We start from the raw sequence: 24,816 nt of genomic DNA, 5'->3' as shown, positions 1-24,816 counted from the left end.
ATCTGCTATTTGTGAATCCATACCTTTTATGGAACTGTTATATTTATGTTACAACACCCATCAAAATAAATCAGTGTATAAATTCTTCCCTTTAAGACAGGAAACTTGTCACTTAGTAAACTCAACCTCTCACTTGCCAAATTCCAGGAATGTGTGGATTGGGGCAGAGTATATATCCAGATGCAAAGAAATCATAAAAACAATAATAATGGTTTCCCTTTCTTGCTTAGCAGTTCTTTCAAACATGAGCGATAGATTAAGGTAATCCAGTAGAAAACCTGGGCTTAGCATCAGGAGGGATGACATAAGAAGACTCTCATCTTTCCAGCCTGCCAGAGTGATGTTGTAATTCTTAGGGACACAGCAAACTTGTTACAAACACATCAATCAGCCATCTGCATCTTGAAGCTCAAAGCTTTATTCTGTTCATTTGACTCAGTGTAAAAGTCATAGATTTAATTTTTTCCCTAAATAAAGAAAACAAGACAGCCAATAATTAGAACACCTTTCCTGGGAAACAGATGAATCTTTGCCTTCAGGGATTTGGAGAGCGGAGCCTGACACTGGTAGAAAGTAGCATTTGATCTTAGGCAGATCTATCCCAGGAACATTAGTGATGGAACTGGAAAGAGAGTGAGTGTCTTCAGTTGGAACTGAGAGCTGCACAAGTCTAAGGGTTTCCCATACATTTTCCCTCATCGTCATGATTTTTCCTTTTCTCCAGATTGCAATCTCACAAAAGAACATCGATGTGGAGATGGGCGCTGCATTGCAGCTGAGTGGGTGTGCGATGGGGACCATGACTGTGTGGACAAGTCTGATGAGGTCAACTGCTGTGAGTTCCCCCAAGATGTCTCCTTTTGCTTGTTCTTCTTTCTTATTTCCCTGTTCAGACTGTACATTGAAATCAAAGTCCATTATGTAAACAGCACTCAGGGAGGCTGGTTCTTAAGCCATCGTTCTGATTTTCTCTTCTGTCTGTGAGTAAATCGTTCTAGAGGTGTGAGAACAGTAAGCTTATAGCGGTGACTTCTCCAAGAACAATTCTCTTCCCAGAGACCAAGGAGCCCCCATCCCTTTCTCTGCAAATCATATCTGAGCAGCTCAGCCTCTAAGCATGTTCTCGGTGGCCATTGTGGGAGAACATGGAGGAGTGCCAGAGAGAAGGAGCCTGTTATAATCCTATGGAACACAGACAGTGTGTGAGCGTGATTATCATTTTATAGCAGGCTATATTTTTAGGTAAATGAGAACTTGTTTGCACACAAATCATGACAAGTATGATTGTTAACCATGTTTTCCCTCCTTGGAAAACATGCTATTCCCTCAGACCACAGAATTGAAAAAGAAAAAAAAAGTGAATACTGACAGTTACATGTTGAGATAGTACAACTGACCTGAAATGATTAAAATGATGTATCTCACATATATTAGAACTAAACCTTTAAATCCACCTAGTAGAAAGGGTTGGTACACTGTTTCCCTGTGGTATCTCCATAGATTGCAGGCTCTGGGTGGATATCACCATCTGAGGATGCTCAAGGTCCTTATATGAAGAGGCGTGTGTTTAATCTCACTTCTTTTGTACACTTCTAAGTCATCTCTAGTTCACTTAAACTCCACAATACACTGTAAATGCCCTGTGAACAGCTTTTATACTGAATTGTTTAAGAAATAATAATAAGGACATGTTAATTATGAATATATTTGCTTCAATACTTTTGATTTGTTATTAGCTGAAACTGTACGCTCAGAACCCATAGAAGCTGCATATGAAGTTGAATGTTTACTTGGCTAGTACTCTGAGGCAAAAGTTAGAGCACAGATCTCGTAGTTTATAGTTTGACATAAGAAAGGCTGTATAAAAAGTTCCATAAATATGATCGTTGGCCTTCTCTTTCCCTACATAATTTGAAATATATATGACATACCTACCCCAGTCTTGCCACAAAACACACCCCTCATAAGAGCAGCTTCTATCATTGCCACTGTCACCGAAAAGCCCTCAGTTCTTTCTAAGTGCTCTTTCACAATGAAGAGAACTTCTGGAAAGGAGGGAAAACCCTCCATTCCAAAAACTCTTGGAATTAAAAATAAAAGTAGAGCTACATCCATTTGTGTGTGGGTACAACACATCCTTTGTTGGTGGTGCTCATTTGTATGAACAGTAAGAAGAATCAGTAAATAAGGTGACCTTTCTCCTGGCCTCTCCTAGCTTGTCACAGCCAGGGCCTGGTGGAATGCAGAAGTGGACAGTGCATCCCTAGCACCTTCCAGTGTGATGGGGACGAAGACTGTAAGGATGGGAGTGACGAGGAGAACTGCAGTGACAGTGAGTGTTCCCAGTGACCCAGTGTCCCCAGCATCCCCAGCATCCCCAGTGGTCCCAGTGGCCCCAGTATAGTTAGTGTCCCCAGTGTCCTCAGCATCTCCAGCATCCCCAGTGTCCCCATTGTTCCCTGTGTCCTCGGTGTCCCCATTGTGCCAGTGTCCTAGTGTCCTCAGTGTCCCCAGCATCTCCAGCATCCCCAGTGTCCCCAGTGTGACCTCAGTGTCCTCAGTTTCTCCAGTGTTCCCAGGGCCCTGAGTCTCCAGAGTACTCCTGTAGTGGTCGATCTTTCTTTGGGAAAGCAATCCAGAACATTTGGGAGTTTCTTAAGCAGGATTTCTGTACACGTGAGTCCAGATTTTCTAGTCACCTTTTCTGTTGGTCGATACATAATGCCTAAACAGCACAGGCCGGAAACTCATTCCCAAGGACACAGGCTCAAGATGAAACCACGTGCTCAGACTCCGCTGAGCTGTGCTATGGAACCTTCTCTTCATTAGGCTTAATAAGGAGAAAACTTTAGCTTGTAACATGCAGTTAAACGTGATTAGATTCCAAATAGAAGGAATTGGCTCATGAAATTAAATGTAACTGCATCCTAATTTGGCCTTGCTCAGAGAAGCAGTTTAATGTTTCACATTGCCAAGCAACAGTTTTAAATATACTTTAAAGGGGACATAATATCTATGCATGGAACTGAAACAGAAAATAGAAATTAAAACATTTTGGGTCTTAAACGTGATCATCTATGTATTTTTTTGGATATTTTTTTAATAAAAAGTTTCCACACTGATTACTTTAAGACCTTATTTCTATGAAAACCTTCTAGCATGTGGAATGTCCCCAACTTAACTGCCCCCCATGTTGGTTTGTAGATGAGATGCACTGCACAGTGGGATTGCACATGGACGTTACAGGTTTCGTTCTGAGCTTCAAGCTCTGGGCTACTACTTGCTACTTGGGTGGCTGTAGGTGAGTCACTCTACCTTTCTAGGTCACAGTTTCCACATCAGCTCAGAAGATAATTACTGCTGTGCAGGGCAAGTGCCTGGGAAAAGCTGAATAAATATCTCCTGTTGATACACGGCTAATACAGGGTCATTTTTTTTTCCTGCTGGGAATGCAGTCTAACAAAACAAGTGATGGCGCTCTCTTTCCATGTCAGATGGAGAGTTTACGATCAATCTCCAACCATGCAGCTCAGGCTGCCAAGAATTCAGGGTGCTGTGCTTCTGTGTGTTGTGCACACTTGGCAAAGAGCTCTTGTCAAAAGCTTATGATGGAGACATACTAGGACATCAAGCTGAAGACTGAAAAGAGAGCTCTCTCGGAAGAGGGGAGCTCAGATGAGCACGGCAGACCCACGGCAGCACATGGCCAATGTCTTGAGATAGGAAGGGGAAGGTGTTTTACACTACATACAGAGCAAAGACCATGGTGTGCCTTCTTCGACAGGTCGTTTCCTGTTGCTTTTCTGCTTAGAGAGCTGTTCTCCCCTTCCTATGACAACTTACCCCATCTGATTGGAATGCTTCCTTGGGCAGCCTAATCCAAGCCCTAGTGTACCTCAGTTGTTCTTGATAAACACCTCTGGCAAAGGGGTGTTTGCACAGGTTCATGAGGTCAGGAGTCATCCTTGTTAAACTTGGAGATGCTGCACAGAGCAGGCATGGCCTTTTGTCTTTCAGCATTCAGTTTCTGGCCACAAAGCAGGCACTTAATATTTGCTGAACTATCGAATACACAACATCCTAAAATGTCACGAAGAGCTTACACTTACGAAAAATGTTTAAGGTTGCCTTGAGGGAGGAAAAAAAACCGGTGACATCTTTTATGCAAGGTGACAATATATAACATTTTACCACAAGAGGGGCTGGAAGGATTCCGATACAATACCCATTGACTTAGAATTATGGATAAGCATGGATTAGGATGTACAAATATGGCTATATGTCAGTGGTGCCTTGCAAGATATTCTGGATCCCATAGGACATGTCTAAAAGTAATTGACCATAATTGGGGAAGAGATGGAAAGAAAATGAGTAGCAATTTATTACTTTATCAACTTAATCTACACATAACCCGGAAACCAACAGCAAACACAGTTTCCTTTCCACATACCTTAGGGAAAAGCAATCGGGGGAAAGGCTCATGCTGCCACTGTTCATTTGGAAAGAAAAAGCCCCGATGTTAGGTCATCAGAGATCAGTGATACTTTCTAGGGATGCTGGAAGTCTGGGTAGCAGCAGTGAAAGACTGACACTATGATAAAGGGACCTTGAAATAGAGCTTTTGCCTTGATGCCCTGTTGGTTATCAGGGAAAGTATTTTCCTTAAACTGGAGAGATGAGAGGCGGGGCAGATAATAAGATGTCATTTACAAACCAGAACGCCAGCATCTTTGTGTGGCCCTCTTGGCCTCATATCACGAGCACTTCATTTTGTTAAGTATAGGCACCTATGTAACAACTGAGTATGGTTTTCCGCACTAGAAGCAACCATCTGTTGCTTTCCTTTAGTGTGGTTTGCTGTGGCTTTGTTTTGTACGGAGTTCTTTTGGATACTGGCCTGCACTTAGTTGGTGAGAGGATGAACCCAGAGCAGGCCTCTTCCATATGTGTTCAATACTGGGAGGGAGATTGGAAGGAAATTAAAGCTGTGTCACCCTTCAGCCCCAGCAGACATCATTCTTAGTCCTTCAGACAGAGGGTTGGAGATTGGCAGGTGATGAAAGCTATTGGGTTTTTCCCCTTCCACAGGTCAGACGCCATGTCCAGAAGGAGATCAGGGATGCCTTGGCAGTTCCTGCGTCGAATCCTGTGCTGGTAGCTCTCTGTGTGACTCGGACAGCAGCCTGAGTAACTGCAGTAAGTACAACAGCTGACACGGGCAATTTCTGTGACAGACAGTACACCCAGCCTCTTCCTACCACATTGCCATAAACTCCTGAAGTTGGAATCGCTCCAAAAGAGCACATACATTGGCTTTTGCTTTTGTCCAAAGGTTGCATGTGGTAGCAGAAAAAGAACCAAAATGGTCTTCATTAATGAAATAAGAAACAAATGTGTGGCTGCGGATGGGCCATCCATCCGCATTGCTTAATGTCATTACCACCGCTTTCTCCTCAACAGCAGCTCCTATAAATTATTTTCATGGAGCCATCTGCAGGCAGATGTTATCTTCCTTCTTTTATTTTCTATTTTTTATTTTTATTAAAAGCACAGCTTCCAGACTAGAGACTTCATCCAAGAAGCAACTAGGAGGTTCATCCCAACCGTCACATAAAATTTGGTCATTTTATGCTTCTGATAGATGCATGCTCACTGTTCCAAACACGTTGGTGGACAATTATGGTCTGGGAATCATTGCATTAATTTGTGTCATTGACAGTGTGGTGGCTGCAATGGTGAAAGCAGGTGGCTGTCTCTAAATTACTTTGCAGTAGATTAGCTGAGGGGAGACAGAATGGCCACGAGTGTAGAATGGCAAATAAACTCCTGTGGGAAATTTTAACTGAACTAGAAAATTTCCAAAGACTGATTTTTTTTTAAAGAAATGATCTGTTCCTCCCAGATTCAGTTATTATATCACTTCTCTCACTTGGAGCAATTAATTGTTTGCTCCATCCTTAGTTTTGGATTAAGAAGTACTTTATATTGCATACCCTCTCCATCAAGGCCTTGGGAAGCTTTAAGTCTAATAGACTAAGGGAGGCATGGACTTCCAGTGGCCTTGTAACATTTGAGGTGAATTATATCCCAGGATATAAATGATCCTTTCTATACAGCAAACACTGGAAGATCTTATCTTCTAGGTGTTTAAAACTGGCTCAGGTGTTGGTCCTTCCATTGTTGGAAGCAGCTTCTATACCTGACTCCTAGCCATCTCTCAAGGAGCCTCTGGGTGTATGTGTGCCTGATTCTCTACCTAGATGGATAGGTAGCCTATCCCTTTTTCAGTCTGTTCCTATGCATAGCAATGTGATTCTTTTATAGTGCTTAACATTATTAGCATCAATAGTGCTTAACTTCTTGACCTCCACCTCTCTCCGTGATGTTTGCTTCTTTCAGTTGGAATTCGCAAAGAGAGAACAGGGAATAATAGATAGGAAGTTATTCAAGGAAAAGTTGCTCATTTCTTTCTTTTTTTTTTTTTTCGTAACAGGGTTTCACTATGTATCTCCAACTAGGCTGGAACTCTCTATGTAGACCTGGCTGGCCTTGAACTCATAGATATCTGCTGGGCTTTGCCTCCTGAGTCCTTGGGTTAAAGGCATGTGCCAACCACATTTCTTTCTCTTCTTCAGTGCAAAATTAACTAGAATATAGAGGGACAATAAACAAATAGGCACACGGACAGGGAATGTATTAGTAAAGCTGATTGCTTAGCACATGTGACCAGTACTGTGTCTGGTTTGATGCCCTAGATGCTGTGAGTGGAGAAAGTTGATATCCATTGGATAGAGCCATCCACTCCTTGGATTCTAGCCACTGGAGACACCAATTCTTACCATCTCACAAAAAATTACCCCATTTTCAGTGCTCTCTGATGCATTGAGTAGGATTCAGGTCTCAGGATATCTTCTATGTCCTCAGTGACTCCTGTGTAAAGTCATGGTTGATGATGACAGCCGTAGTGGTCTGCTGTGACTCGGCTACATGAGTGTGTGTCTCTACAGACACTGGATGTAGACAGTTTTTATATGTATTTATAATTTCTATTTTCACTAGAGCAGTGGTTCTCAACCTTCCTAATGCTGTGACCCTCTAATACAGCTCCTCATGTTGTAGCAACCCAACCATAAAATTATTTTTATTGCTACTTGATAACTACAATTTTGTTGGAGTTATGGGTTGGAATATAAATATCTGAGTTTTCTGATGGTCTCAGGGGACCCCTGTGAATGGATCATTCAATCCCCAAAGGGGTTGTGCCCACTGGTAGGAGAACCACTAGTCTAGTGAAAGTCCATGGTTTACTTTCCATTACAAACCAAAACCTCACATTTACATCTCTGTGAATGAGACAACGTACTGAAATGCTTATGGCATCACAAGAAGAGCTTTGAATAGCCTGCACTATTCTGTCCAGTGCCTCCCTGGCATCATGACATCTCCATGCCTTGCCGGGAGCAAATTGCAGACATAGCCTTGCATTAGGGGGTAGAGGTAGAGATGATGTTCTTATGGCACAGGGAAACCAATCCATCACCTTTCTCTCATAGGAGACAGCACAGGCAACTGGGGGAAGCATCTGGAAAGAATCATTCCCATAGTTCCTCTTTCTACTCACATTCATCAAGACCCTATGAAGCCTGGTGTGGCTGTCGGGCCCCCTTGGTGTTTCCCTGTGTTCCCAATGTTCTGTTTGCCTTTACTTCAACATGGCGCCTCACCTGTTCTCTTACTCTGCTTTCTAAAGCTCCCATTGAACAGCAAGGAAGAAGAAGGGGTGAATAACTTTGCCCTAGTTATAACTTCCTTCTCACCTAAAACTTCCTGTCTGATCTTTACCAGCTTCAGTTAGAAGAAACAAATAGTATGGGGGCCATGATCAAAAAGCCAAACATCAAAATGGTTAAAGATTTCAGCTCCTGGTAGAAAACGGCAGCTAGAGGAATGCTGTCTTTCTCCAGGTATCCCCACCTGCTGAGTAAGGAGTCGATGATTACTTGACACATTAGTACTGGGTGACGGTTGATGAATCAAGGCATGTGACACCTACAGCTGTTGATATTACAGTAAGGAAGAGTCAAATATCATGTGACTGCTGAGGCGAAAACGCAGCAGCTGTCTTCAGTCCTGCCAAGCCCACAGGGCCTAGGCAGTCTAGGCAAGCCTCCTGATTCTGCTGCTAAAGTTCAGGAAGTAGGAAAGCTCACCGGCTGTTATAAATAATAATGATAGGTAGGGACTCAGAGCTTTCAGCAGAGTGTCTGGTTGGTATGACTAAATGTTGAAAATGCCACCTTCTCCTGTAAATGGTTATCACTTAGAACCTAGTTCCCAGTACTTCGCAGCTCTGTAACATGTATAGTTCACAGTCCCGCTTTCACTCTTGTTGCAGACTTTGAAAATGAGATGCCATTGACAGAACACCAGGCTTTTAAAAAGTCATTACAGTCATTTATTCAACCTGATCTCCAGGACCCTGATCTATCTGCACCTGTACAGAATGTTTGCAGACTGGACCAATCAGTCTACGCTAAGCATCCTCCAATTTGTGACATGATCGCCCTCTAGTGACTATTTCAAACTCAGCTCCATGTTCATGCTTAAGCTATAAAAGTTTACTGGTCAAAGCCACTGAATTTGAATTGCATGAGTATCTAAGAGTCTAACTAGTTCAGCAATGTCTTTTAAGAGGAAAAAAACCCATAAGATCCAATCCTTACCTCACTCAATAAAGATCTTTAGGATAATGCATGCTCATCACATAATCTTCCCTTCACCCTTGACAGTGAAACTGAAAGTTACACTTTGACAAATCGGAAGTGACTTGTTCTCCATACGTCAGAACAGAGAGAAATTATCTATATGGTATTATCTGGTCACCACCTAATAGAAGCACATTGATAAAAAGTTAAACCATGGTAGTATGGTAAAGGAAGAAAGGGAAGGAAAAGATGTGTAAGAAAAAGGATTGCCTGTGGCATCTGTGTGAATAACTCCATTTTATAAAATTATAAGTATATCAAGAGAAGAAGAGAGGGGCCTCTTTTTCTCCACATCTCTGGAATTGAAGGTGCTTATGACAAGCAAAAAAAAAAAAAATCCTGTAACAAAAGTGACAGGGAGAATAGTGGGAATGGTCCGATTCTTTATTTGTATCATACCACTTTTCAGACAAAGAAGAATTATTTGAATAATTGCCCATAATAAGGTCTGATTCTTCATTGGCAAAGGCAAACGCAGCTCTCTGGAAACGAGTGTGTGCATGAGTGTGAGTAGGGAAAGCCACGGGAGGGGCTTTAAAGTCTTCTAAAGACTCTGGGAGAGGCAGAGAGGAAAAAAGTATGGGAGATAATGAACTGCTTATGGAGTTTTATATTATTCCTATAAAAGAAAATCTTTTAAGAATCTGAACACAAAATTTGAAAGTTCCCATGGTTTTTCTCTGAGCAGATATAATAAGTTACAATTAATTAAGTGGCTTAAACAGTCGACATTTATATGTCACAGTCCTGGTGTCTAGAAGGTCTATGAGGTCAACGATGCCAGCACAGTCCAGCTATAGACCTTTCTCAAGGTCAACGATGCCAGCACAGTCCAGCTATGGACCTTTCTCAAGGTCAACGATGCCAGCACAGTCCAGCTATAGACCTTTCTCAACCACACAAAGCCAACTTCTCTTTGTATCTGATATGCTAGGATGAGAGAGGGAGATCTCTGAGATCCTGTGGGGGGGGGACAATGACCTAATTCCCAGCAACTGCTCTCATGACCTAGTCACCTCTTGAGGGCCCTATTCCCCAATACCATTACACAGTGTGGGAGGAGTTAAGCTTATTACTCTGAGAGAATACAAAGGGTCCTTCACACTCTTTCTTCATAAATACAGGAGACGATAAGGACCAAACTCTTTCCTTCTCTGCCTTCTTGTCTTTTCACCTTGTATGATGTCAGTTCCCTGGTGTCCTAGCTCCCCCTAGAAACAGAAATTCAGAGCATATTTTGTCGATGACATTTTAATCTGGTCAGTTCCTTATGAATATTGTATCTAAGAAGCTCTCTTCATCCCCAGATTAGTAAGTGTCCCGAGGCTTATTTCATCCCAGTCCATATTACTTATTTATTTGTATTACACCACTTTTCAGACAAGCAAGAATTACTTGAATAATTGCTCGTAATAAGGCATGGAATCTTCAGTGTGCTTAGGTCAATTTTATAACACATGTCTGATTAACTCTATAACCTTGGAGTCCCTAGTATATTAACTGGGATCTCTAAGGGGACAGAGACTCTCTACTGCCTTCTCTCAAACCTGCCCAAACTCACCTGTTCTTGGAGGCTTGGATTACTCTGGGTTATTTTATGCTGACCCTTTGAGCTCCCAGCATTTGGATTAATGTCACTGTGTTAGTTAATCCAGATTACAATGGCAGAGTTCCATAGGCTGCAAGGGATAGATAACAAACATGTGTGCCTCACAGTTTAAGAGGCTGGAAGCCTGTAATCAAGGTCCTGGGATTTGATCTCAAGGGAGGGCTTGCTCACTGCATAGTTTGCCAAGAGCTGCAGTCTTGCTGTGTCTTTATATGATGGTAAAAGCAAGACCACTTGCGTTAAGGATGCTAATTCTACAATGAGCTTTCTCTTGACTTTTACACTATCTAATTACCTTCCAAAGCCCCGCCCCCAAATGCCCTGCCAGTGAAGGTTAAAGCTCCTCCCTATGAATTTGGGGGTGAGTGAAACATGATCCATGCAAACTTTACCCCAGCCTGTTTACATATTCTGTAGTCAGTGCATGTGTCTTCTTTTCTTCCAGGACCATGGAGTTAGAAAGTGGCAGAACATGGTTTCTTCTTCACTGCTTAGAGTAGTTCCCAACACATTGCCCCTCTTTTTCTACTTCCGTTCTCTGAGGTGAAGAGCTAAAGGTCATTTCTTTAACATCTCCGACTGATGTGCAGCAGGCAGGAGTAGGTCAAGGAGGACCCCAGCAGGGCATAATGAATAGATGCCTTACAGAGGAAGATGGAGACAGCCTATGATGTGCACCTAGTTCTAGAAGCACATGGCACCTGGAGGCATGGCCCGTTTGAGTAAATGATACCAGAGAAAGAAGAGGGAAGAGCAAACAGGCTGTGTGAAGACAGATCCTTCTGGAAATACTGATGTTTCATGGGTTACAGAACACACCACAGCAATGATGTCATAGTCACAAGCTAGGGAACTTTAGGCTGTTGTTGAAGAGTAAAGTAGCCCTAGACTGCTAGGTAACATGTTTGCATTTTATCCTCATTAGCGAGAAGCATGCAGCAGATCACAGCCTCTTCTGATGCTGATATATTATAGCCTTATCTTTAAATCCATTGGTCAGTAAGAGAGCATAGGCTCGGGAATTGTCTAATTGCTCATTTCATTAACCTCATTGATTTTTTTAAATGTCTGTTGAAGATAATGAGGCCTATGCTATTTTAAAAGCAATGAATAAATCAGAAGAAAAAAGGGAACTGAACAAAAGCATGATAAAAAGTCATTTTCAGATAAAGTTGAATCAACTTTTTAAAAATGAAGAAGGGCTTTCTAAAATGTGTGTGCTGGCCGAGCCACACATGGATATGAACACAGGTTTGTCACGGCTTCGAATCCCAGCAACCACATGGTGGCTCACAACCATCTGTAATGGGATCTGATGCCCTCTTCTGGTGTGATTGAAGACAGCTACAGTGTACTCATATAAAATAAAAATAAATAAATCTTTGAAAAAATTAATCATTCTAATACAGTACAATTTGAACATATACTAATTTGGTACATGTTAAAGAAAGGTGGAAAATATTGTCTTTATTTCCTGCAATTAAACCAGTTTGTTTCTATACCAGCTGAAAACTTGGTATATACAGTAAAAACATGGTAACTCATAATAGACGGTAGCCTGAGACCTGAGCCAAGGGCGTTCTGTGTTTCAAGCAGGGTGTGTTGCCACCACATGGGATATGATAGGCTGTGTACCATAGAATGCCTATGTCATGTGTTCAAGGCTGCAGTGAAGCCCCACGATGCAACACTTACCAGTGTCAGAGACAGCTCTGATTCACTACACACTTTCACCGTTGTATGCTCAGATGCCGTTGAGTCTTGTCAATTATTTTCCAGGCCACATGCCTGATTGTGTAACCAGGACCCAGAGTTTTAGAAGCTGTGATCTAAATTGAATAGATTTTGAGAGTGGGAAGCTTAAAGAGGCTGTTTCTAATATCCAGATTTGTATGTGTTTTTTTTTCGTTGTTGTTGTTGTTGTTAGGTCAATGTGAACCCATCACTTTGGAACTCTGCATGAATTTACCCTACAACCATACACAGTATCCAAATTACCTTGGCCACAGAACCCAAAAGGAAGCATCCATCAGCTGGGAGTCATCCCTCTTCCCTGCCCTGGTACAAACCAACTGTTACAAATACCTCATGTTTTTCGCTTGCACCATTTTGGTTCCAAAGTGTGATGTGAATACAGGCCAACGCATCCCGCCTTGCAGGTAAGAGTGGGCTCTGAGCCAGGCATCCTCATGCTACCTCAGGAAGAACCAAAAGAGCATGAAGCTGAATTTACACAGATAAAGACTGCTAAGGAGTCTGAAAGTTAATAAATTCCAAAAGTATGGAAGTAGGAATAAAATGAGTGCTTGAGAAAGAATTCATCGTTTAAGCACCAGATGTGGAAGGCATGAATTTCCTTCCATCACAGGCCATCTGTGTTCCATGTTGGTGGGTCGCAATGTACCCTTTGGAATATAAGTTAGGGATGGCATGTTATTCAGCAGTAGTGCATCCTTTAGAATGTGTGAGGCCCTGGATTGGACCACTAGCACCCCAAACCAAAGCAAGGAAAAGCAAAAGAGAGCAAGCAAGGGCATTGAGGAAGGGCTGTGTCTGCCATTTTGTCAGGAAACACTGATGTGTTTGTTTTTGGACATTAATTAAATGTGCTCTTCGCCAGTGTGTTAAAGATGGTGTACTCTGATAGTGCTTATAGGTTAATGTGACTACACAGGGAGACAGGATAGCTGTCCACAGTGGGACAGCCGTGCACATCATGACATTTTTCTGCCTGTCTGAAGCAAAGGAAGACATCTCAGGAGCAGAGCTTTAGCCTTAGGTCTGAGCAATATCCCGAGGGCCAGAGCCATAGCTGGGAAGTTAATCGCCAGCTTCAGGTCTTTTCTAGCTGCTTTGTGACCTTGAGACAAATCACTCAGTCTCCTTGGACCTCAAGTCCTTTGACTGGTGAAACAAACAAAAATTTTGTTTGTTGAGTTTTGTTGTAGGGAGAATTCAAGAAAGGCTGTGGATTTAAATAAATCCCATGGCCCTTGAATTGGCTGCACACTCTACTGTAACTGACATAGCACATGGCTCAAATGTGGCAGCTGTGTCGCCTTCTGAGCCACATGTAAGAGGCTATAGTCAGAGAATGTGCATATCTGAGATGACTGTCCCAGAAGTCACTGTCTCTACCATCTGCAATGCTGTCTTGAAACCAAGGTTATGCAGATGTGCTTGCCTGAATGTGAGTGGTAACTATAGAAACCAGATGTTGGGATCAGAAGTCACAAGAGCTTTAAGAAGTAGTAATACCAATATAGGGGACAGATGGGAAGACAATAAATTTAGGGCTATATATCAAGTGAATGATGAAGTAGGGATGTCTCTGGAGTCAGGGCAGGAAACAATAAGGTTTCAGAATGACTTGGGCAGCTGAACGAGTCGTACAAGATGAGGAGAGTAAAGTTTAGTGTTTTCTTGGGCTAAAGTAATTCTGAAAGTTTTATTGCATGCCCTTTGAGATATTGTTGGAGTATCTAATGATTTCACATTGAAATCATTTGTGAATCTTATTCTAGTTTTGCTAAGCAAGGTCGATGATGGTAGTGAATTGCTACTTTAAGTAGGACTTCCCCAACTGTGTTTGGTTTTCTTTTTATATCTACATAAAATTCCCTCAACGCATTAATTTAATGTTGTTATAAATGTATTTTATTTATTTATTTATTTATTTATTTATTTATTTTGGTTTTTCAAGACAGGGTTTCTTTGTATAGCCCTGGCTGTCCTGGAACTCATGCTATAGACCAAGCTGGCCTCGAACTCAGAAATCCACCTGCCTCTGCCTCTGCCTCCCAAGTGCTGGGATTAAAGGCATGCGCCACCACTGCCCAGCCAGTTATAAATGTATATCGCATTAAATCTCATAGTTTAAGTTTTATAACCTAAAAGGGCTAGATTACAAATAGTTCTGAGATGCTATTGAGCAAACATGTTGATAAACTTCTTTTGGTGACATTATTTCTGTTTCTTAGCTATAATAATATGTCATTCAATTTCAGTGCCAGCAACAGGAACATTCTGATATTTAGGCATAAAGATAATTTATTGTAACATACTAATATGCTCCAAAGCTTATGGATTAATGCATAGCTGTGTCTACTGAGCTTATCAACCTTAACATTTAATTTTTAAGTTGCACATCTGAAGCTAGGCAATCTTACTGAGCCTCCCAATGTGGGAAAAACTTGAGGATTATCATGTCTCATGTTCAAAATCCCCTTTGCACTATCATAGCAAGTGCCTACCATGGAGGGCTACACAGATCTTGGCAAGAACTTCCTTAAACTTTTGGTGGTGCTGTTAGTATTATTTCCATTTTATAGTAAGATACCAAAGTAATGGAGCAAATGGTTAGCTTAAGATGAAAGCTATGACTGAGCCCGATATCTGCTGCACATCCAGAACAAAACTCCAATGCAGCAGATAGTGCCTGAAAAATATTGAACTTACCTTTTTTTTTTCAAGCTGAATATGAGAATGGCCCACATTCATCTTTGTTGAAAACTCCAAACCTAACCTAGAAACTGAGTTTTATCTTTAGAACAAACAAATAAGCAGTATTGATGGCAGTGGAAGAGTAGGGAAGCAGAGGCAGAGCCCCAGATCAGCTAGCATAACATGTGACCGCCCCCCTTTCGTTATTCATCAGAGGACACTCAGCTGAAGTCTCTCGTCCATGGTCCATGGTAACAGACTATGGGGAATGCTGGACATTCCTCTGCTTAGAACCAGAGGCTAGAGAATGTTTACCTAAAAGACAGAAAAATAGAAAGCCAAAGGGAAGGAGATCTGAGCTTAGAGAATATTTAATTTTTTGTCTGCAGTAGTCTATCGTAGTGAAGGCAGCTGGGCCCTCTTTGTCAAGATATTGCTAGTTTGGGTTTCCTAAGGGACAGTTATGTATATGTACATGCCTATATGCTTCTACACAGTTCCTTACATATACAGTCCCACATAGAATTTAAACCCAAATGCATTCTGAGCATACATTTCCTATGGAGCTACATGACTTCTGACAGATTCTCTTTCTGCTCGTAGAATCCTGTGTGAGCACTCCAAAGAGCGCTGTGAGTCTGTTCTGGGAATCGTTGGCCTGCAGTGGCCTGAAGACACAGACTGCAATCAATTTCCAGAGGAAAGTTCAGACAATCAAACTTGCCTCCTGCCCAATGAAGATGTGGAAGGTTAATGTCCCAGTTTATCCCAGTAGGGCATCTGACATGGATATATGCCTCAGCCACTTTTTGCAGTCTCTGAGTTAGTTAGAGCTGTTGTTGGTTTTCTATTTAGTTGTCAATTAGGCTGTGTAGGTGAGTCCCGCTAAAAACTACTTGATTGCTCTAGAAGGTGCTGGCACTCATTGGTTCGATGCTGTCATTACTATTATATGTAAAATAATTTCAAGCAATAAAAATGCACTCAGAGTTGAGCTTAGTCATCTAGGTATTTCCCTCATTATGCATGCTCCACTGGTTAGTCGTGGATGTCGTTTGGCTGAGGGGCTGGGAAGCTAATGACAAACACCAACTCTTGTTTTTTCCAAGTGAGAAGACCGTGGGTTATTAACAGAAGGGTCATTAATAGGAAAGTAGACTTGGGGACCAGTCCATCAAATGAAAGGCTAGAACCTCTGGAAAATTAAGATCATGGATTGCACGAGAGATTTCAGGCGCAGGCTGTTGTTTGGTGTCTATTTAGAAAGGTAATTAGTTATTGTAAGGCACAGGTGCTAGGTACTGGTCTGAAGTGAGAGTACCAAGAAAGATGGAGATTTGCAGAGAGAAGAAAGTATGTGAACTTGAGGTGTTTGGGCTGTGAGGAGACCTGTTCTTTCTTTAGTACTTGCCCATATGTGACACCCCAAATGGAAGCATGGGGGTAGGTTGACCTCCTTGCAATTCTGTCCACTGAGAGAAGCATCGCTTTTTTGACAGAATGCTCTCCGAGTCACTTCAAGTGCCGCTCGGGACGATGCGTTCTGGGCTCCAGGAGATGTGACGGCCAGGCTGACTGTGACGACGACAGTGATGAGGAGAACTGTGGTATGTATGTGAGGCAGCATTGTCTTTAATGTAGAGTAACCGCCAAAAATAAGGACTGTGTTGGAATAAGTAAACTGTTTGCTTATTCTAGGAAGCGGCATCTGATCTAAAGGTAACGCATTTACTTTTGAAGGCAGCAGACCATAAGGCGTGGCTTGATATGACTTCTCTCTGAAATTACACTTTAATTTATAATAAAATTACATTTCAGCTTATAGCTTTAAGTATATAACTAGGAAAAGGAAAAAGGAACAGTTCATACATGTGAGGAACCATTTTTGTTATTAAATTGAAAAGCAGTTGTTACCTGGTTTCTGGGAAGAATACCAGTGTCGTGGCGTAGCCGTCCTCTGCCACTAATCAGGCATCTCCATCCATGAAGGTGGTTCAGACAACAGCGCTCACACTTCATTAAGACTCATTTTCATGCCCCTCTCACTTTGCCTCTGTTGAAAAGGATAAAACTCTCCCATTGAGCCCCAGCATCTCCACTGGGGAGGCTGGATATGCCAGGGCCAATTGGAACACAGCCATTCTCAGTTTATTTTCCTGAAAACTGTGGATCTTATGCGCTGAGAATGTGCCAGGGAGCAGGAAACAGACAATGCCTTTCAACAAACAATGCCTGGCACAGAGCAGAATGATTGAAGGGCTATCTAAAAGCTAGCTTGCTGGTGATTATTTGGCCTGTCTTACCCCCAAATAAGACTGACACCTGACTCACTGGGAGCACGTAAGGCAATATACATTTTGAGATCATTTTATTCCATTGGCCTTTGAAGTGTGAAATATTGCCTTTCCCCCTCAAAATGAATTTTTGTAGTAAACACTGTCCTCCTGGTCAAGACAAAATGTCATAAGCAATCAATTGAACTGCTACCAGCTACTATAAATAAGGACATGCTCACCTTTTAGAAGATTACAGCTGTCAGGATGATGCTACAGAGGTCAGTGTAATTTTGCTGTGGAGCAATATTTAATAATTTGAGAATTTGCTATAATTTGCCTGTTCCTGTTGGTGAGCTTTTTGTAAAAAAAAAAAATATATATATATATATATATGTGTGTATGTATATATGTATATGTATATATGTATGTGTGTGTGTATATATATATATATATATATATATAAAATCACTCTGTCATCTGAGTGGTGTGTCCAGAATGTACTAGATTGTTCATGTAAGAAAGCCGATATTCTAAGGTGTGGCAGTCTAAGGTATGATTTAAAATGGATTAACTTGGAGTATTCAAAGTGGTTCTATGATTCTATCGAAGAGACTAACTCTAGATTTTTAGCAGGTGACTAAATATTTGGCAAGTGCTCGGTTGAAAACAGTAATGGCTGATGCTGCTTAGGGGTGCATACCTGAAACCCCAGCACTTGGGAGGTAGATGCAAGAGGTTGAGAGTTCAAGGTCACCTTCAACTACATGAAGAGTTTGAGACTAATCTGGGCTGCTACTTGAGGCTCTGCGTGAAGAAAACCACAACAAAACAAAATATAATTACATCTTGCCAAGAATAAATGGTCTTCATTCTAAAATACATTATGAAGCATAAATTCATAGTACTATTATAAAGTACTTAAATGGACCTAAAATATCAAAATTATAGTTAAATAATGAGTTTTCATTAAAATTTTTCTCTTAGAAGAGAAAATACCACAAATATAAAATAAATGTCTTAGTCGGGGTTTTTATTCCTACACAAACATCATGACCATGAAGTAAGTTGGATTTATTCAGCTTACACTTCCACGTTACTGTTCATCACCAAAGGAAGTTAGGACTGGAACTCAAGCAGGTCAGGAAGCAGGAGCTGATGCAGAGGCCATGGAGGGATGTTACTTACTGGCTTGCCTCAGCCTGCCCTCTTATAGAACCAAGACTAAGATTACCAGCCCAGAGATGGCACCACCCACAAGGGGCCTTCCCCGCTTGATCACTAATTGAGAAAATGCCCTACAGATGGATCTCACGGAGGCATTTCCTCAAGGGAGTCTCCTTTCTCTGTGATAACTCCAGCTTGTGTCAAGTTGACACACAAAACCAGCCAGTGCAATAAACTATCCTTTATTTCATTTTCAAAACATCATGTCCACCATTGATAACTCTGATGTAAGAAGTTAAGAACTGATAAGAAATTAGTTCATTTGGAGCTAAACTGATTGCTTTAGTAGTCATAATTTACATGAGAAAATTTTGCAGAGTTTTCCAAAGTGGCCCATGATGGACAAGTTCCCCTTTGGCATGCATGGATGCACTCAGATGGGCTGTCCAGTGTGCTGGGAAGACACATTCCTGACAATTAGATAAAGAAGTGAGGTTGACAGGCCACACGGGACTCTGGATACCTTATCCAGTTCATGCTGTGCTGTTGTCCTCTGTTGTCATGTGCACATGTGCCTGTGTGGCAGTGGAGACAGGGAGGCTGGGCTGCATTCTACTTTTTCATTGCTCTGATGTATTCTATCCCTCCGGTGTTGAAGGCACTCAGTGCCTGGGGTTGCCTGTCATGACTCTACAGCTCACACAGAAGTTTTGACAACACACCTGGGGGTTCCCTTCAAAACAACACTTACTTCAGTTAGGAAGCATTCGGCCTGTCAGAAACTAAATTGATCATATATTTCTTTAGCAAATTTGTATCTGTAAATGGGATTGCCAAACCGCATTAAGTTAGACATAACTCTTAAAATAAATGTATGAGAACTTAGCAAGGAGGGTTTGGCTGACAGTGGGCTCCTGCTCTCGTGGTAAAATTTTCACTGATGTAATTGCTGTGTAAGCAAGCATTTTAAGGTTTGTTAACAGTCAGCATGTTTTCAACACATGCTTCGAAGGACTGTGCAAGGCGGAAGGCATCATCGAAGAACCAACTCACCGGCCGGAAGCCTTGGAGACGTGGGAGGGATTTGCAGAGTCAGCACCTCCCCATCTTATAGGTTGATAGCTCGTCGGTGAAAAAATATATAACATTTCCATATACAGTTAAACGAGCAGCTTGATAAAATGGGTTTATGTCCAGCATAGCACTATGTGGAGAATAGCCAGTCCTGAACAGAGAAGCAAACATGAAAGGCATGAAGACACCAGCCATCGGATTCTGTATTTGGTTTTCACTGCCAAACTTTAACATTGACTGGGTAAGGCTGATGTTTGCATTAACTGGGGTTTATGACCACAGCTGGGTGAGCTATAAGATAAATATGGTGATACCTGTGCTCTGTCTGATGTAGACAGTGAGTCTTCTTGGTGGGGCCATTAAATAAAAATATGTTTTAAGCTAATTCTTTATATCTAATGTAAAAATAGAATCCTTAATTACCTAACTGTAGCATCACAACCAATAACAAATCACTCCCCTGAGTGTTCAATAATGAAATCCCCCCATGCAGAGAAAGACTGATAGCAATACAAGCTGTTGAGTAGCTTTTCATTTACCTTCTCATTAACAAACAGCACCTTTATCAACTATACTTGGTCCTTTATAAAACGCAGATAAAACAACAAACTTTAGATGTAGCCAGAACTGTTTCTCAGAGTCCGATCCTCTGGGGATCCTCAGAGGTTCCTTACTGTCATACTTTGAAGTCTTATGGAAGGTTTTATATGTTTTTGTACTCTTTAAGAGCACTGAGAGAATTTACCATGCAAAAGCTTTGCTTGTGGATGGGATCATCCTGCTCGGTGGTCATCAGAAGAGAGAGTCATTGTGTCTGTACATGGAGCACACCCCTAAACTGTGCTTTTGGGATGAATCTGTGGGCTTGATTTGTGATCTCTGAACAGACTCCCACTAAAGGAGAAGAGTGATCTCTCCCTTTGGCACTTGGCTGCTTGATTCATGTATCACCGTCTTATATTAAATATTGGATGGGCTTCTCAGAATGGTAGTGTACTGGCTATTTTTGTGTCAACTTGACACAGCTGGAGTTATCACAGAGAAAGGAGCTTCAGTTGAGAAAATGCCTCCATGAGATCCAACTGTAAGGCATTTTCTCAATTAGTGATCAAGGGGGAAAGGCCCCTTGTGGGTGGGACCATCCCTGGACTGGTAGTCTTGAGTTCTATAAGAGAGTAGGCTGAGCAAGCCAGGGGAGGCAAGCCAGTAAAGAACATCCCTCCATGGCCTCTGCATCAGCTCCTGCTTTCTGACCTGCTTGAGTTCCAGTTCTGACTTCCTTGGTGATGAACAGCAGCATGGAAGTGTAAGCCGAATAAACCCTTTCCTCCCCAACTTGCTTCTTGGTCATGATGTTTTGTCCAGGAATAGAAACCCTGACTAAGACAAATTGGTACCAGCAGAGTGGGGTATTCCTGTGACAACCTGACCATGTTTTGGGGAGGACTGTGGAAGGACTTTGGAACTTTGGGCTTGAAGATCCATTTGTTGTTAAGAGCTCTGTCAGATGTTGTGTAGGAGCTTGGAAGATAATGTTGAGAACAGTGCAGAAGATGGAGGTCTGGTTTGTGAAATTTCAGAGGGAAAATTAAAGACTCTTTTCAGGGCCATTGCTGTTTTGATTGTGAAGATTTTGTAGTTCTGGTTAGCTGGGGCTGAAGAATCAGCTGTGATTAACAAGATACCAGAACTACTAAAGCAAAAACTTTGCATTACTGGGACTATTGATGCTGGTTAGCTGGAGATAAGAAATTATCGGTGATTAAGAAGAGACCAGCATCGTTGAGGTGACATCTTCTGGGAAGTGTTTTCTGAAAGCACAAGGAGGCTGTGTTCCAGAGATAGGCAAGGTTGCACTCCTTCTGCAGTGGGACTTGGTAATGTGTAAGGGTCACCCAGGTGGTACTGGTTTTGAAGGCATGAAGGGGTCACACAGAGCAGCTGAGGCTCGGCACTGTGAGAGGCCATGGAAGGCCATTGGTGAAGGTGCAGCCTCAGCTGCAATTGACGGCCCAGGACTGAAGGGGTCATGCAGTGTTTTGGAGATGCCAGTACCATGAGATGACCACCAAGAGCAGCAGCAGCAGTGGAGTACAGGCATCTGGAGCCTAGAGGACGACGTGTGTGCTACAAAGGGCATGGCTGGAGAAGTGACCCAAGCCCTTGGAGNAGCCCAGAAGATCGTGAGTTGGATCCCAGACGTTGGGCGGTTGGAGATTGATTTTTGCTTTGATTGTGACTGTGCCCTGATATTTTCCCTCTTGAAGGAAGAAACTGTTTTAGTGGAGCCCACAGTTAAGAGACTTTTAATTGTAAAAAGACTTTGGATTTTAAAAGAGATGGATATTTTAAAGAGATTGAAAATTTAAGAACATGTAAAGACTGTGGGACTTTTAAAGTTATTTAGATCTTGGGGATGAATACGAATGTAAAGGTTGAGGCTTACTAGTGATGTTTGTGTGTCAAGTTGACAAGGGGTCAATTGTACTGGCTATTTTTGTGTCAACTTGACACAGCTGGAGTTATCACAGAGAAAGGAGCTTCAGTTGAGAAAATGCCTCCATGAGATCCAACTGTAAGGCATTTTCTCAATTAGTGATCAAGGGGGAAAGGCCCCTTGTGGGTGGGACCATCCCTGGACTGGTAGTCTTGAGTTCTATAAGAGAGTAGGCTGAGCAAGCCAGGGGAGGCAAGCCAGTAAAGAACATCCCTCCATGGCCTCTGCATCAGCTCCTGCTTTCTGACCTGCTTGAGTTCCAGTTCTGACTTCCTTTGGTTATGAACAGCAGCATGGAAGTGTAAGCCGAATAAACCCTTTCCTCCCCAACTTGCTTCTTGGTCATGATGTTTTGTCCAGGAATACTGCTTGTGGACGTTGTACATCGTGGTGCGGAGCCTAGTGCGCACCACGATGTACAACGTCCACAAGCAGGTTGAATAAACCCTTTCCTCCCCAACTTGCTTCTTGGTCATGATGTTTGTGCAGGAATAGAAACCCTGACTAAGACAGGTAGGATGCTGTGTGGAGACTTAGGTTTGGCGTCCAGACTCTACATTTAGAGGACCAGTTTTAGATTGGCATTTGGTGGTTGAGCTAGCAAAGTTCTGGGCAGATCAGGACTTGATACCACACCTAGCACTGCCCTCCTTTGGCATGCCTTGCTGGTTTTTCTTGTCCTGGACGATTGTTGTTCTAACAACCACTGCTATTTGTTCTCATAAGCTAAAGCTGTGTGAAGTATCCTATCTCATCTATATTTATTTGAAGACCCACTTATATCAAAAATGTCACTTTATAGACAAATTTCACAAATTTTTATTTTTCACAAATAATACTGCCTTCCACATGACAAATGCCATGACCTCCTCTCACTTTACTTCATCTGTTCTTACCACCTTTATATCCAAGAGATGTTTGCTTGTACAGACTTTTCTAACAAAAAGTATACATAAAGGAAACACGAATGTCATAGAATACTCAAGGTTGGAGAGTGCAGATATACAGTAAATAACGAATGCCATTGTTGTTGGTATGAGTACACACTGCAGAATGCCTTATGCCCAGTGATCTGTTCCTCTGCTTGTTTTTTTTATTACTCCCTTCTAAGTGTACAAACTCTTCATTCATTTCAAAGGTCTTTTTGTATCAAGCTTCTTTCTCTCATCCCCCACTGATATAGTGGTTTTTCTACCACCACCACCACCACCACTAACAACAACAACAACATCAGTCGGTAACACTTTCTGTGTCTGCACTGCTTTCTGATGGAACGAGTTTAGGCTACTGGGCAGATTTCAGGGTTCCATTTGAAAGACATCACCATCATAACATTGCAGTTAGGGTTGGCAGCCTCTGCCAGCTGGAAATTCTGAATCCCATTCAATGAACTCATTCATTGAATATCTGCCTGGACCTAAGGCCCCTCCAGGTGAATGGCCAGTGCAGTTCTCTTATCATTTATCTTTTCCATATTTGGGTGATAAAACACTCTAAACTTAATTTTAGCTCAGTAAAATTTCTATTCTGGTAAAGAATTTTGATCCTTGTTTTGAATAACCATTTTTAACAATGAGATTTTTTTCCCAGTGAATTCCAAGAGTCCTGAGTTAATCATCTATGAGAGTTCTCTTAATTCTTTATGATAAGTCTGATGAGACATAGCTTTTAAGAGTATCCTTATTTGGTCACTGCTTTGAGATTTAGATAATCTTAAAGTTTATTTTTATTTATTTTTTTTTGAGAACCAGAATTTGTTGTTCCTCAGATGAAGTGAAGTTGCATTTAAATTAACTATGGATCCAGTGTCTAGACTGAGCTAACCACTGTTCTAAGAGAAATTACTGACATCAGAAAAGTCAATGGAGCAGTTGACTATAATCAGAGAGGCAGGTCTTGAGGTCAAGGACAGCCTAGACTACAGGTGAAACCATCTCAAAACCTAAAACACGTAAAAGTTCAAAGCTGTGAAATCTTTTCTTTCATACCCTCACAAGATGGTCAGGACCCTGGTTCTCCTGGGGCATCTAGTTACAGTAGAATCTTGACATATCTTAGAAGACATTCAAACACATTACACTTAACCAGATGATATGTAGGAAATGTAGCCTAAAGTGCTTGCTCCTCCTCGAAGGGAAATTGAAGTTCAAGTTGTAAACCCACAATCCTTATCTTTTCCAAACCGTTTCCGTTTTCCATAGTAATTGATGAGGTTTCCAACCTTAGATCTCTGGCCCAGGAAAAGTAATGAATTTTGCACCTGGCTCTTAAAAATGAGTTTTGTAAGTACTTAACATGGGAGGGGCCTCTTTCGTGAAACACAGATGGTCCCTCAGTTTGTAGGCTGAAATTACATTTTAAGATTGCACGCACGAATTTACATCTCTAGGTTTTGGCATATGTGCTTAAAAGCATGACTCGCTTTATAGATGAGCCGTGCATGTTGGCATGCAGACTCAGAAAGCAAAAGGAACAACTCAAGAAGGATGCTAACACATAGCTGCTTTTTCACGTTTTTTCATTTCCCGTGTGTTGATTTGGATCTTCGGTTAGGCATGCTGTTTTGTTCACAGGGCAGAATGGAGACTGCCGTGAGCTCCTACTTTCAGAATCACACAATTCATAGTCACCACAGACATCCAAAGTCTTTGAGAAGAAACCAGGCCTTTATGCTAAATTTTTTTTAACCTTATTCAATTATATTTCACCATCAATTTCAACTCTGCATCTAATAGCTTTTTCTTCTGTTTCCAGGTTGTAAAGAGAGAGCTCTTTGGGAATGTCCATTTAATAAGCAATGTCTGAAGCATACATTACTCTGCGATGGGTTTCCAGACTGTCCAGACAGTATGGATGAAAAAAACTGCTGTAAGCGCCTTTATGAACTTGCTAACAAACAGTGTTGTGTATTTCAAGTACACATTGCTTCACTTTAAATATAAGCTAGAAATCTGTAAATACACATGAAAAGCTTTTAGTTTGTTTAGT

At 41.7% G+C, this 24,816-nt stretch overlaps 1 protein-coding gene across 3 annotated transcripts in view; it reads left to right on the top strand.

Annotated features, from left to right (window-relative positions):
• Window positions 1–24,816, top strand: part of Corin (corin, serine peptidase) — a 201,519-nt gene that overhangs the window by 144,114 nt on the left and 32,589 nt on the right. For all 3 annotated transcript variants that reach the window (XM_029477597.1, XM_021163653.2, XM_029477598.1), the window contains 7 exons: window positions 725–835; window positions 2,216–2,332; window positions 5,089–5,196; window positions 12,302–12,533; window positions 15,421–15,566; window positions 16,317–16,424; window positions 24,583–24,696. In XM_029477597.1, the coding sequence (XP_029333457.1) occupies window positions 725–835; window positions 2,216–2,332; window positions 5,089–5,196; window positions 12,302–12,533; window positions 15,421–15,566; window positions 16,317–16,424; window positions 24,583–24,696 (936 nt within the window). The remainder of the gene's footprint in view (window positions 1–724; window positions 836–2,215; window positions 2,333–5,088; window positions 5,197–12,301; window positions 12,534–15,420; window positions 15,567–16,316; window positions 16,425–24,582; window positions 24,697–24,816) is intronic.

Source organism: Mus caroli, chromosome 5 (genome assembly GCF_900094665.2).
Source record: "Mus caroli chromosome 5, CAROLI_EIJ_v1.1, whole genome shotgun sequence".
Taxonomy (NCBI): Eukaryota; Metazoa; Chordata; class Mammalia; order Rodentia; family Muridae; genus Mus; species Mus caroli.
The sequence above is the reverse complement of the archived record's forward strand: the minus strand, read 5'-3'. Positions and strand labels throughout refer to the sequence as shown.